Source organism: Melopsittacus undulatus, chromosome 4, assembly GCF_012275295.1.
Source record: "Melopsittacus undulatus isolate bMelUnd1 chromosome 4, bMelUnd1.mat.Z, whole genome shotgun sequence".
In the NCBI taxonomy this organism is placed as follows: Eukaryota; Metazoa; Chordata; class Aves; order Psittaciformes; family Psittaculidae; genus Melopsittacus; species Melopsittacus undulatus.
In genome coordinates this window covers 64,562,227-64,576,158 of record NC_047530.1, presented here as the reverse complement: position 1 = coordinate 64,576,158, position 13,932 = coordinate 64,562,227, and the positions used below count along the sequence as shown (strand labels likewise).

Below are 13,932 nucleotides of genomic sequence, written 5' to 3'. Positions count from 1 at the left end.
GCTGTGCACTGGCAGTACCTCAGCTGGAAAATACAGTAATAAAGGAGAACCAAAATAGGAGACCTACAACGACCTACAACGAGAGCGCCATATGATGCAGGTATAAAATGTGATTCTAGGACCTATCATGTTGGCTATTCCAAGCTGAGAAAAAGAAAGCACTACTGATACTGTACAAGGCCTTGCTTTTATCTCAGGAACAATATTATGTCCGTTTGTTCACTTGTGTTCAAACAAAAGTGATTTAAAGTGGAACAATTAGAGAAAAAGGCCAACAGCATGACTAGAGGCTGGTATGAATGTAAGAATGAATGCTCCAAAAGCCTACCTTAAGAATGTAAGAATGCATGCATCAAAAGCCTACCTTAAGAGCAAAGATTAGAGAAGGCTGGCTTTTCTAGTTTAGCTAAATGAGGGCTCACAATAAGATGGCTGTCTCTTTATGCACTAGAAAAATAAACACTGGGGATTAGAACAAGAACTAAAAGTCAGTGCTGGCACAAATTGTTACAAGGAGAAATGCACATAAGCTTGTCATGAATACACTTAGACTGGAAACTACAAGTTTTATAACCATTACAGAAACCAGGCACTAGGGCAGCTTTCTGACTGGAAAAGACAAAAAAAATAAATTTTTAAGCCAGAGTTTGACAAGTTTCTGAAGAGGATTTTGTATGTTTTCCTATGAGAAAATAGCACTAGAGCTGACAACTGATGAGGTCTCTTCCAGTCTTATGCTCTTATTTCCTTCAAAGTAGTCTTGATGTTTTTGCCATGGTGATATTTACAAAACAAAGCTACAGAAAATCAACTCAGTGGTTTTTAAGCATTACAACTATCTGAAACCTCTAAGCTTTGAAGAACATGCACTCCATTAGCTGGGGAATGAGTCTCTCCAGTGTGAATTGATATGCTTATGGAAATATTCTGGTTTCATACATCTTTAAAATGCAGTTCTTGAGAAATCATTGAGCAAATTTGCTTTAACTTGATTGATTAACCAATCTAAATATGCAACACCTAATGAGGATTACATATCAAAGTCAAGTCCCAGACTTCAGGGCTTTTGCCATCAGAAAAAAAAAAAAAAGCTTTATTAGACCTCAAATAATGTATTCTTCCTAACAACCCTCTTAAATTCAAGCACAGAAGGGATTTTGTTCAAACTTTCAAAAAAAAAGAAAAAAACCAGAAACCAACCCACAATTGGATGAAGACCAGACATAGTCTGAAAGCTTAATGTTTCAGAAAGTAGGGAGTACATGGAAAGAAGGCATTAATGGAAACAGTTTTGGAACTCTAAGTACAGAGGATGATATCTAGTAACTGATTCTGCACTGCCATTAAACTTAATCTTCTATATTTTTATTGCAACCTGACCCACTATGACATCTCTAAAGAAAATTACATTGTACACTACTATTTCAAGAAGTCAAACTTAGCTAGTCATCTGGGCCATAAAATAGCAGATTACTCCGTCAGGCTGGCTAAAGCAACTAGGAATAAAACTAGATTTACCAACCACATTATTTTTATTAGGAAATGTTTCAAAGCAGACATAATCCCAAAAGACCTTAGTCTCATTCCATCCAAAAATACACAACAGAGAGCAGCAAAAACATGAACTGCAGTATAAAGTACAATTTGTAAATGTGAGAAAAAAATACAAGATGTGCTGCAATATATCATTCTATCAAAACAAAAATGAATTAACATAGAAGCAGAAAAAGAAAGTCTTCTACATAACACACATATTAACAATTTTATCCTTTGTTATAAGTTGTGACATGTTAATAGGAATTGCTTCACTGAATCTCTGCACATCAGGATTTAGTCTATACTCCTTTTGCTCTTTAAAACTGCAAGCTAATACAGGTGTACTAAATCACAGATAGAGAGTAAAACCTCCAGAATGGGTGAAAGTTAAAACCAGTATCTTTAACAACAATATTCCTGAAGAACTCTGGTACATTAGCGCTACATGCATTTTATTTTGGATCACAGCCACAGAACAGCTAAAGCACTGCTTCTTCTGTAGTCATTCTAAATGTGGGGAACTGCTCCTAACAGTAACAAAAAAAACCCAACAAAACCAACCAAAACCCAAAAAATTCAACAACGAATTTACTTGGCAATCTTAACACTTCTCAGCAAATCCTTGTACCATCTTGTTTTCTAATAGGTATTCATGCATACATAATATATAGGTCTTTGTAGATCCGGAATGAAGGAGAACTAAGTGGTTTGATAGCTAGAAAGGCAAGTTTTAAATTTTAAATACTGCCAAAGTAGGTTAGATGTGCAATATGTGTTTTATCATCTAACCAAGCATTCATGTCTTTCAATTTTAACTTTTTTTTTTTTTCGTAGGCAATATGATCACCTCAGGCAGTCTGGTTTAAAGGCTTTAGCCAATGTAAAAATATATTTAAATTAGACAGGCAGTTGTTATTTTTTTTAAAGACTTAAATACTGTCTGTATTTTACAAAGGTGGTTCTATTATGCTATGTGCATCAAACACAGAATATTAATCAGACTGTGAAGCTCCACTAATTACCTGCCACATTTCAGTAACTTAAACTTTGTTAAGTGACATGGCCACAGATATCGCATGCATAATTTGAGTTTTGAGTCATTTCCCTTTTCTTGTCTGATTTTATTCTACACAGGAAATGACAGGGTCATTTGGAAATTACTGCAGTGAAAGATCAAAAAGGAAACCTGATTGAGAACACTGTTATAATTGCCTGTGTTAGAGAAAAAAATAAAATCCAATGAGTTTACAATCCATCACAGTAAGATTTCTCTGGAAAAGACATACTGTGTTTTCTCTAAAAGGGTATCCATTACAACATATAGCACTGCTATTATTTGTTGAAGCTGCATCTCTTTTAAAGAAGCAGGTCTTCTCATTAGGCTATTCGACTTTTATTCTGTAGGTACTACTTTTGGCACACACAGTACAAATTTACTCACTGAGCTAAAGCAAACCATTTCAGTTGAAGCAAATAATTTCAGTTAAAGCAAGTTATTTCACCGACCTTGTCTCAAAGCCTTTATTTACAAAAGGAGATAATGCTGTAATTAAGGTCTTGGAAAACCATGGTTCTTTGTTATTTTGACAAATCTGACCATTACTATTTACAGTCTCCTATTCCAAAAGGACAGACTTTTATTGCTGGAGCTAAAAGAAAACTTTTAGACATTAGCAGCACTCAGTTTAGAGTAAGGATCACATCCAGCTGAGGACCATGTTGTGCCTGCATGGGCTTTTCTCTTTTTTTTTTTTTAGCAAGATATTGATCTACATAGCAAGACAGCAGTCAGCCTCTCAGCACAGATTTATCACCTACTTTCACCACACAGATTTCCCAGCTGATCTCCTGCCTACTGTTCACTGAGCATGCAGTGCCAAGCACGCGATTCCAGGCACGCTCCTGCCATAGCCAACCCCACCAAGCCACAGCAGCCCCACTAACTCATCAGGGTTTCAGTGGATAGCCTAAAGGACTGCAAACATAGAAGGTAATGCATTCCTTTATGGATAAGAATTTCTAAATATTATAAAGGTGTAGCAAAAGAACTTGACGTCTATGTTGGGTTCACCTCCCATCACATTTTAACACATAAAGCAAATGCAAATAATACCATAAATTTGTATGTGTAGCTTCAATGCTTTAAACTTACTTATTGGAGAACAATGCATCACACTATCAGAATAAACTCTACTGGGATATGATTATTGATTTTCTTGGGACTGAAGTGTGGCTGGACAAATTAAAGACTTTCTGCCATGTAACTCAGAATACAAAACAGATGGATAAAACTGAACTGTTGCATAGGTAAGAAAAGGCCATAAAAGGCTAAAAATCGTCATGAGGATTTTCATGACAGTTATAACTGTAGATTGCACTTGTTATTTTGATGGATCATCACTAAAATAATTTAAAGAAACACATTTCTGCCATTCCTAGTAGAGGTGGTACCTTCAGCATAGGTGGCTCTCCCCAGCAGACAAATTGTGCAGAGCAAACACTCTTCTGTGGCTGGGACTGTGTACACTGATCTCAGCCACCCAGAAATGGGTTTTGAGAAAACACAAAGACATTTAATTTAAGCTAGTCTGCAATTGATAAGATGCATTACTGAAACTTACACAAGGAATCACTTAATCAAAACCTTATTAAAAATAATTTTGCCAATTAGAAAGTGGTAACCAGCCATTGATCTGATTAGCTAATCTAAAAAAGTAACCCTAATGGAATAATGCTTAAGTCCTGCACTACTTACGTAATGACAGCTTTGTCACTGATTACATCACAGCTGGAATCATAACCCATCTTACAAATGATGAGAATAATTTCCAAATATTTGCATCCATATCAAGGAAAGTCCTTTTTTATAATACAGTTATTTAAAATAACACAGAAAGAAATTAACATGTGATGATGAAATGAAACATAATTTACATCACCTGCTTGAAAGTGTGAAGAAAATTTTCCAGTGGATTAATTTTAACTTCACTGTGTACTGATAAACTTAAATATAAGTGCCATCAAAAAATTCCACTACCATGCCTCTCTGAGCAACCAGTTGTATCCTAATATAAATTATAAATGTAAATCCTTTTCAATGTATTTTAACATATATCCTCAACATACACAGTCAGGCTAAAGAAAGGTTTATTTGATGAATTGAATCTGCCCATTTGATTGAAGACCACATCCTTCATCAATGCATGTTGCTATGTACTTTTTTACATATAAGTTAGAATACATGACAAAATTTACAGCCAACCACTTCACTGTTATTAATTGAACACTTTCAATATGCTGAGTTTCTAGCTAGCTTGCTTCCTTGCAGTCAGTATAATTAACTGTTGGAGAAATGAAACTCTTTACATACACACGTGTACATAAATATTAGGATTGTGGTCAGACTAGGTTTGGAACACAACCTTTTCTGGTTTTGATTGCTGATTTTGAAAGTCAGACTCATGCATTGCTAATTGAAATTACATGCATCAACTTATAAATACATACACAAAAGTATTCCTGATTTAACACAACTAACATCTTAACCAAGCAATGCATTTACACTTTTTTGAAATCCAAAATTAATTCTGACTATAAGGATCAAAACATCTAACTCATATTCTTTAATCAGCCATTTTACGCTAGCAATACAGTAATGTTGACATGAAGTTGCTTTGAGCAATGTAAAACATATGCTACAGTGCATTCATTAAATAACTCTGCATAATGAGTTCCATCTATATAAATGACTTACCTCATTACTTGTCACAAGTTCTTCTCTTGGACTATGGAAGAGGTATTCATATAGTTTATAGTGTCTAAATAAGCTGGAAAACAAGAGAATATAGTACTATTACAGCTGTAAAGCTTTGGAAAGGTAATAATATTAAAAATTCTGTTAAACTAAGAGTTACTCTCCAGCATGGTAATACTCCAATTTTTTCAAAAAATTGGTTGTTTAACCTCAAGTACGAAAAGCAGAATATTTAATTTATAGCATTTACTATCATGTGGCCATAAAAGATACAGGCAGATACTTCAAAATACATCTGCTTTGTCCTTATGAAATTGAACTCTGAGAATACAGTTCTACTTTGAAAAAAGTAATAAACAAAGCCAAATCAGCTTTCAGATTCTGGGATGGACTGCCAGTCTGGGGATCAAGTTGACCTTGGGTCACCAAAACAATAAAGAATGGAAACATTTATTCTCTCAAGGTCATGTTGCAAAATCACCGTACTATTTACTCAAATTAAACTGAAGAATTAGACTGACATGCTGGAGTTTTGTGCCTTACAACAAAAGTAACTCTAAGTAGAATTTGTCAATGATCAAAAATATTTAGCTGCCTTAAAATATATACACCTTTCCTTTTCACACGTTTTAAATAATTTTTCCTGTTCCCTTTCCTAATGATCAATGATATTGCATTTATTTAATCAGAGGTTTGGTGTTTCACAGCTCATCTGTTACAATTACTTGTTCTCTTAAAATCACAATACAGAACTTCTGGCTTCTGCCATGTCATTTTGACATATGATTTAAAACACAGCTCTGTGATTTCATAACAAGTCCAGGTTGAAGAATGATTACAAGAGTTTATCTCTCTCTGCCTGATTTACCCATGAAAGACACAGCAGTACCTGAAGGGAATAGCTGTAACTGGTTCCTGTGTATCTCAACTAAGGACAGGACAGAGGTTCCTTACTTAAAAGAGCCATCAACTGACACAGCAGTGCCTCTTTGCTTGGCACTGGTAAAGCCACAACTGGAATACCGAAGCCTGCTGTGAGGAGGGCTTTGAACTAGATGGCCTCCAGAACTAGATGGCCCTTCCAACCTCAATTTTCTATGGGTCTATGAAAGTAACTAGTATACCCAATAGATTATCTAGCCAATTATCTAGCCAATGCTAAAGACACTGCGACTAGCAGCAGAATATCATGCTAATGCAGTGGAAGTACAGTTACAATACCAGAGCCTGGCCACACAAACCAGCATGGGCTGCTCCTTCACACATGGTGCTCTCTAAGCCTCACGGGGAGCCATCCATTGCAGGTGCCACCCTGGCTGGCTGCCTTACAGCACTGAAGCTTTTCTCTCACCCAGCAGCCTCACATCCCCATATGGCTGGCAGAAGGGCTCAACAAGCCAGCTGCATGCAAAGTGAGAGGCTGCTGTTGTGAGGCACAGGTATCTGAAACATAATCCTGGCTCTAGCAAGTAACAGAGAAGCCAGTTGTGGGAGTCAGTGCTATTTTAACCGATTGTCCTTCCCTCGGTCATCATCAATGTTTATCTGATGCCACATGCCACAGTACAAGAGGTTCCATGAAATACTGCAAATCAGAGATGTCTTGCTCTAATTTCAGTGCTAAAAGTGCCTTCTAATGTACATCAGTGGTTCTTCTAACCCATGAAAGGAGATTGGACTTAGGAGAATAAAATGGTGGCATGGTCTGCCTCTCTTAAAAGACAGCAGTACATCTTCCAGTAGTTAGTCATATGTGTCTGTGAAACTTCCAAATGCGTTTTTACCCAAATGGGCACTGACATTTTTGCCCATATATACATCTCCTAATTCGTTGAGAAGTATTACTGCAGCCTCATTGAACATTTGGTTCTATGTTCCATATAAAAGTTTTATTCTACAGTCTCACTTAATCCAGTCATTCAATTACCATTAGCTAAAAAACAATTTTTTTTACCAACTTGCAAAAGAAATTTGGTTACCATAAACTACAAGCTCCCTTACTCCAAACAACGCAGGCAATGAATTAAGTTGTTACAATATTTGCCATTTCATTTGCAGTACATTTCTATTGCACTACTTCGCCAAAGAATTCCTGCCATGATTCAGTGGAGATATAAGAACTATGTTTAAGCAGACTTCAGGACTTAACCTGGAAATTACTCACACCAGTTTATGAAAATACATGTGCCTCCTCACATACACACCGATTATTTAGTAAAATTCTAACAGGGATTATTTGAAATAGAAAAAAAATATTTTCATGAATGTGACAGACACACAAGAAATAAGATATATATCTTTCAAACTGCACTGGCAGAACTTCACATTTCAAAGTGCCTTGGAAATGAGCCAGATTTACAGCACCCAAAAATCAGTTCTTCCCACCTAAATGTGTTACAATATTTCTTATGGACTATGTTGCAGGTACAGATAATTTATAATATTCCCCAAAATACAAGTTAGCACTTCAGCAATTCTGAATTTCATTCATTTATTTTTAGACAGAACTCTGTTCAACCTGGCCCCCTTAATCCTGCATCAAGGAAAGAATTCCTCCATTTAACACTCTTTAAATCAAGTCACGTGAATTATACATCAGAATTTATTTTGAAACAACAGTGTAGTTTTCTTTCCTCTATCAGACATTATATAAACGCTTTTGTCTGTTGTGAACAATTAAAAAAAATCTATACTGATGTCTTTAGCAATTAGTCAATTAAAATTTTTACCCATGCAAGTCAGATTAAGAATAGACCCCTCTTATGATGTCATATGAGAATCCGAAGGTGATTATCAATGACATATTTCCCTAGCTCCACTGTTTCCTGAAAGAAAATGTCAAGAGCTATGTTGATGTGTGTTTGCCCAAGGAAACAAGATCAAAAGTTGATAACTGTCACCTTTCACCAAACCTGAAGGTGTCATTACAGTTGCTGCACAGTTTGTGCCAATTTGGTTAAGTATTTGTCCTCACTTCCATTATTGTCCCCTGGGTTTATACCTCATCTGTAAAAATGTGATCTGAACTAAAATATGTCATACTACCTTGAGTAGGAAAGAAGCTATAGGCCTATCATTAAAAATTAAGAGAAAAAAAAGTGAAAACCAAGAAAAAACGTTAAAGTAATACATTAATTTGAATTGTAATAAAACTAAGTCAATCTATTTCTGAGTTCATAAAGGTCAAAGTACACCCCACATAAGTGTGCTGATTCAGTTCTTATTTAGAAGAAAAATATTCAAATTATTGAAATTACTGATTGTATGAACTGGACACATATAACAGATTTCAGAGTATGTGTATAAATCCATGACTTTGCAACAGCACATACTTGTAATAAATTGAGCAGTTTGAGCTTACATCTACATATTCAGTGGAAAAAATACCATTCTGCTGCAAAAGTCTTGTGGCTTGATTGTATTCCCACCCAGTTAATACTGTGGTGATAGCAGGATGGAACCCCTAATCTCTTGAATTAAAATATTGTGACTGTGTAAGAATTATTTCATGGACAAGATATCTCTGAATGGATAATTTATGCAAGACCTACAGACATGGTATCTGGAAAGAAAATTTGTTCCAAATAAATACACAAAAGGCTCAGGCAGGAAGGGAGAAGTAAAAGAAGTTGAGTGAGACAACTTAAACGCCAAGTTTCCTTTTAGTTTAGGGCTAGTGCTTGGCAGGGCATTGGTTTGCTTTGACTACAGAAATTTGAGATTTAAAGAGATGTTCTCATTTCATACAGGAAGAACCTGAAGTTTTTTATATTTTCCATGAAAAAAAGAAAAAAAAAATCGGAGAGCAGGAGAAAGAGACATAGGCCAACTGTAAGAGAAATTCCCTGTGATGGGTTTAAATCTCCAGTCTGAATTCGAGTACCCTAAACTGGAAGACTATCAGCCATCCTACTATTTTTGTCCCTCTTCAAGAGGAAATATTTTCCTGCATCCAGGAAAACACTCTAAAAGAACCATTCTGACATGTTAAAGTTTTCCTAGCAGTAATGACCTCACTTTTTATGCCCATCTGCCACAAAACCTAGCTCTAACCACTGCTCAGGTAAAAAAATTGGCTGAAGGGCTACAGATGTAGTACAGTGTATGAGCATAAATTACAATAGTACCTTTCCAATTTGCCATCTCCGTATCGCCAGCATTCATGGATGATACAACATCTTGAGAAGCATTCCATCTATCATGTAGTGGAATCAGAGATAGATGAGCATAGCCACAGTCTTAGCTATGTTATTTCAGCAGAGAAAGGTCTGTATACATTACTGTATAGTTAAGACTTTACATGGAGAGGTATGATTGGCTGCTATCAGATCCTGTTTTTTTTTTTCCCTCAGATAGATAATTGAATTACTGCTGTTTGTATCTCTTTATGTGACTGTTTAAAAGCTGAGACCTGTCACAAAATATTTCATGTAGATCCTAATTTTTGCCAAGTTTGAAATGCAACATTTTTATGACTCTTATATAACCATAGTCTTAATACTGTAAAGTACATAACTTTAAAACTTTTAAGAAGTCCACTACAGCTGTAATGGCCAGAAAAATAAAATTATAGACAAGACCTAGGATTTTATTCAGCTAGAACATAAAAGAAGAATGCTCTAAAAGAAAGTCAAGAATATTCTCTATACACCACTCTCCTGCTTTTATCACCCGAAACAAAGCCCAGAAGGAAGCTTTTCAGCATAATCTCACATTTGATAAACTTCCAGTATAAATGTATTTAGTGGGCTTTGACATCTGAAGGTGGATCTGTACTTTTGCTTGCATATTCTCTCTTCTTTTTAATGTTTTGAAGCGTGGTGTGTGCACTTATGTTGGCATGTGCAGTATTAACATATCCAATTAAATAATGTTAACTTACTCTATCAGCTGTTTCCACACTGTTAAATTATTCAAATAAGAACAGATCCTGTAGAAATAAATACCTGATATTCAAATAATCAATGACTGATTTGGCTTGCTCGATGCTGAAGAAATTCAAGTCACCACTGCTTTCTGTATCAGTTTCTCCTATTCCAGCCATTGCTCTTCCAAGTTCTTTTAAGTTGTCTCCTAAGCTCATATGTTTGTCTGCAAAGTAGACCCAAATAGCAAAACTGACATATAAATAAGACAGAGCAGGGTTTTGGTTTTTTGTTTTGTGCTTTCTTTTTTCCATTTTAATTACAAGACTTCTTGAAGTGTAAGTAGTTCTGAGCCACATAGAAACTTAAAAAGCAACAGCAGTCATACATTTTTGTCTGTTGCCGTTATTCTTGTCAATAAAATGTGCATTAAAATTCCATCACAAAACCACCAATCTACCCTCATAATGTAAGGATCACCATAATGGGTGTTTAAGATACTACAGCCTGGCCTCTCTACTTAGGCAGAGGTAACCACAGGCAGAATAGTATGTAAATTTAAGATGCTTAGTATGTTTATCTTTAAAATAAATTTACTATACTTTATGTATTGTAAAATATTGTTCTTCTGACCCTGTCCATATTAATGGCTTATCTTACATAAATCATTAATACAGGAACAGATATTAAAATAGGTAATCAATTTTTTTAAGTGCTTACAGTCCTAATTAAACATTAATATGCATAATACTCTGCATGTATCCCCAAACTTGGAGACATTTTTGCACACCCCCCAAAATATAATGACTATACATTTTTACCCTGGAAGTCAAAACCAAATGCCAAACAGCTTTGAATTAAAATTCAAATTCTGTTCGTTAACTGTCTTTATAAAGAGGAAAATCTGAAATATATCAGTTTGCTGAACCTTTAAAAGGAAAGGATTCATCTTTCTAATTTGTGTACCATCACTAGAACATAGTGGAGTTTAAAAAAAAAAAAGTTTTGAATACAATTTACCTGTGTTTTTTTAAGTCTAAAAATATCTAGAGTAGAAAATGGTGAAATATCCACCAGCGGTGAAATAGATTTATTTCCCTTATTGTTTTAAGTCTCTTCTGATCGGCTTCTTGATTCTTTGTACAGAAAACAAGCTAGAATACTTACAAGATTCTGGTCTAGTTTTGCCCTTTAATGCTACAGCAAGCAACCCCCTGAAAATTTCACCAATAGAAGCCATGGGAAATGAGAAAGAGTAACAGAACTGGAAATACCAGTTAGTAGTGAAGTGAAGCCATATAACAAGATTCTGAGAAGTCACAACACCCAGGCCCAGATCTGTCACCAGCTAGTCCAGATTTTCTCTTTCCTTTGTACACCTGAGTTTCACCCCCAACTATCTGTCTCAGGAAGGCTCTCACAGTCCTTCTGAGGTAGTTAAGCACTTTACCCTCAATGTATAGAAGATTAATCAAATCATGTACGTAACTCACTCCAGCTCCCAGTCAACCAAAGCCTCCAGTTTCCAAACCTCAAACCTCAGTTTTCAACCCTCCTTCTCTAAATCCATTCTTCCTGCTCCATTCTATTCTTGCTATTATGGTCAAATCAGTCAATTTCAGACCACTTGGGTCCGACGTAGGGAGGGGAAGGCAAAAAAAGTCATTAACATAGAAGACATTAGCATTTTGCTCACAGCTGAAATGTTTTGTCTTGTAAGTTGCACCAGCTGAGAACACAATAACAAGGAAATTCATCTCAGCCCTGGGCTGTACTTTCTAAGATGGATTATTCAAGGAACTTAGCTGTGAAGAAAATATAACAAATCCTCTGTAAACATTTACAAACTTCATTTTTTTCCCCCTAAAAGCCATGTATCTTAGTCAAATCTGAATGGATTTTCACAGGACAGCAAAAAGTAAATTCACAACACCTGCTTGCTAAACATTATGTCTTTATTTCAAAGCATAAATGTATTGGAGCTCTTAGGAAAAAAATAAAGGGACAAAATAATACTTTTCTTTCCCCTCCCCAGCCTCTGTCTGCAAGCCCATTGAACTGTTTTAGTCATAATTTTATATATAAAAATTAATCAGAGGCACTCATTGCTATGGAAAATTTCTGTTTAAAGAGTTAAAGTCTGGCAAAGTTTTATGCAACTGGGATCACATTCCTGAAAAATGTCAGTCAGCTTTAATAATCGGTTATGCTACCAGCTTGTCTGGTACACATGTATTACATAGTCTCGTAAAACTAATTTCTGACACATTTCCATTCTTCTCCATTGCTATATTAATCTAGTTAGCATATGTTAAGATACTTTCTCACTGGAGACAGGAAGGACAACTGGAATTTCAATGATCATAAAGCACGTACATATTCTGTCAAAATTCCAAGTCAGAAAGGCTCTTGAATTAAATTACAATAAAAGAATATAATAACTATTATGAGTTTGATTTTAAATATTCATCTCTTTGAATGGAACTGCTGAGTCCTTTCACTCTTCCTCTGGGATGGACTTTTCTCAACATTATCACCTTCAAAATGAATGTTAAGCAAGCACTGTGATCTCCGGAAAATGGGTTTTAGAGGATGCTGCTATGAATTTTTCTGGCTATTTTGTTCCCACTGGATGCAAGCTACATGCTTTGTTGCAAATTTCTTCATAGTCATAGCAGCTACAGTCCTCTCATTGTCATTTTTCATCCTCAGCAGTGATGCCAGTTTACTTCCCTCACTAGTTTTTAGTTAACCAATATATTTTGTCCAGAAGTGCAGCATTTGCCATATAGAAATCTGCCTGAGAGTTGACCTCCAAGGATAAAATAAATGTAATTCACCTGCTGTAATGCTACAGGATGTACTGAATACCTCAAACAGCAGAGAAATGTGCCTAAGGCTACAGTGAGTCAGTCACTGAGACAGCTGGAATTGGAATTTAGGAGCTCCTTGTTCTTACTCTACTGTAATTATTATTCATTTTACCATAGCAAAGATGAGGTCTCTTTAGGACGTGGTGGTTTTGTACCACTTGCTGTACAAGCAAATAATTAGTGATATTCTGCTAAAAAGACTATATTTATCTTTAAGAAAAGTTTAATTACAGCCAATAAGAGTTATTTTCAGGTACCAGGATAACATGCCAACATTCAAGGGGAAAATAAATAATTTTATGATTACTTGTAATAAATATTGCCTCATTAAAATGACTGGAAAACATTCTTGCCTTCCATTTCAGATATTTATTTTACAGGTTTTAATTATACTTACCACGGAGGTTCTCCAACAGGAAATGTAACAGATCCATGAATCCTGAGAGCTGTATAAGGCTGAAGTTCATCTCTTTAGCCCACCAAAAACCCGCAGTATAATAATCTAGCAAAATAGCTTCTTTCAAAGATGTATTTAAATGTTTAAAATTCAGAAATTCTTTCAGGCTTCTAGAAGAAATTGCAGATTAAAATAACAAAATTTTAAAATAAATTACAGATTCCAAAGATTAACTTGGCCTGCTTGTAATTATAACTATAATATATATAGTTATTGTATATATGTGTAATCTTCCTGGAATTTAGCCACATCAATTTCTAGATATGAACATTAATGATCAGAGGACATATCAACTGAAAAAACAAACATCTATAGGCTTCAACAGACACTACATGTTAAGATATGATTAATGAAATAACAAAGATAAGAACATTACAAAACCCGAAAAGAAATATACTGAAAATCCCAGAGAAAAATCAGTTTGTCCAGGAAGGTGTTTGTAAGGTG

General features: G+C 35.3%; 1 protein-coding gene across 1 annotated transcript in view; it reads right to left on the bottom strand.

The window, feature by feature from the left end:
* CABCOCO1 (ciliary associated calcium binding coiled-coil 1) overlaps positions 1-13,541 on the bottom strand; it is a 43,445-nt gene extending 29,904 nt beyond the window's left edge. The window contains exons 1-3 of the mRNA XM_031053378.1: positions 13,426-13,541; positions 10,237-10,381; positions 5,291-5,363 (exon numbers count right to left, since the gene is read on the bottom strand). Of these exons, the coding sequence (XP_030909238.1) occupies positions 5,291-5,363; positions 10,237-10,381; positions 13,426-13,495 (288 nt within the window). The 5' untranslated portion in view covers positions 13,496-13,541. The remainder of the gene's footprint in view (positions 1-5,290; positions 5,364-10,236; positions 10,382-13,425) is intronic.
* Positions 13,542-13,932: the final 391 nt, after the last annotated feature.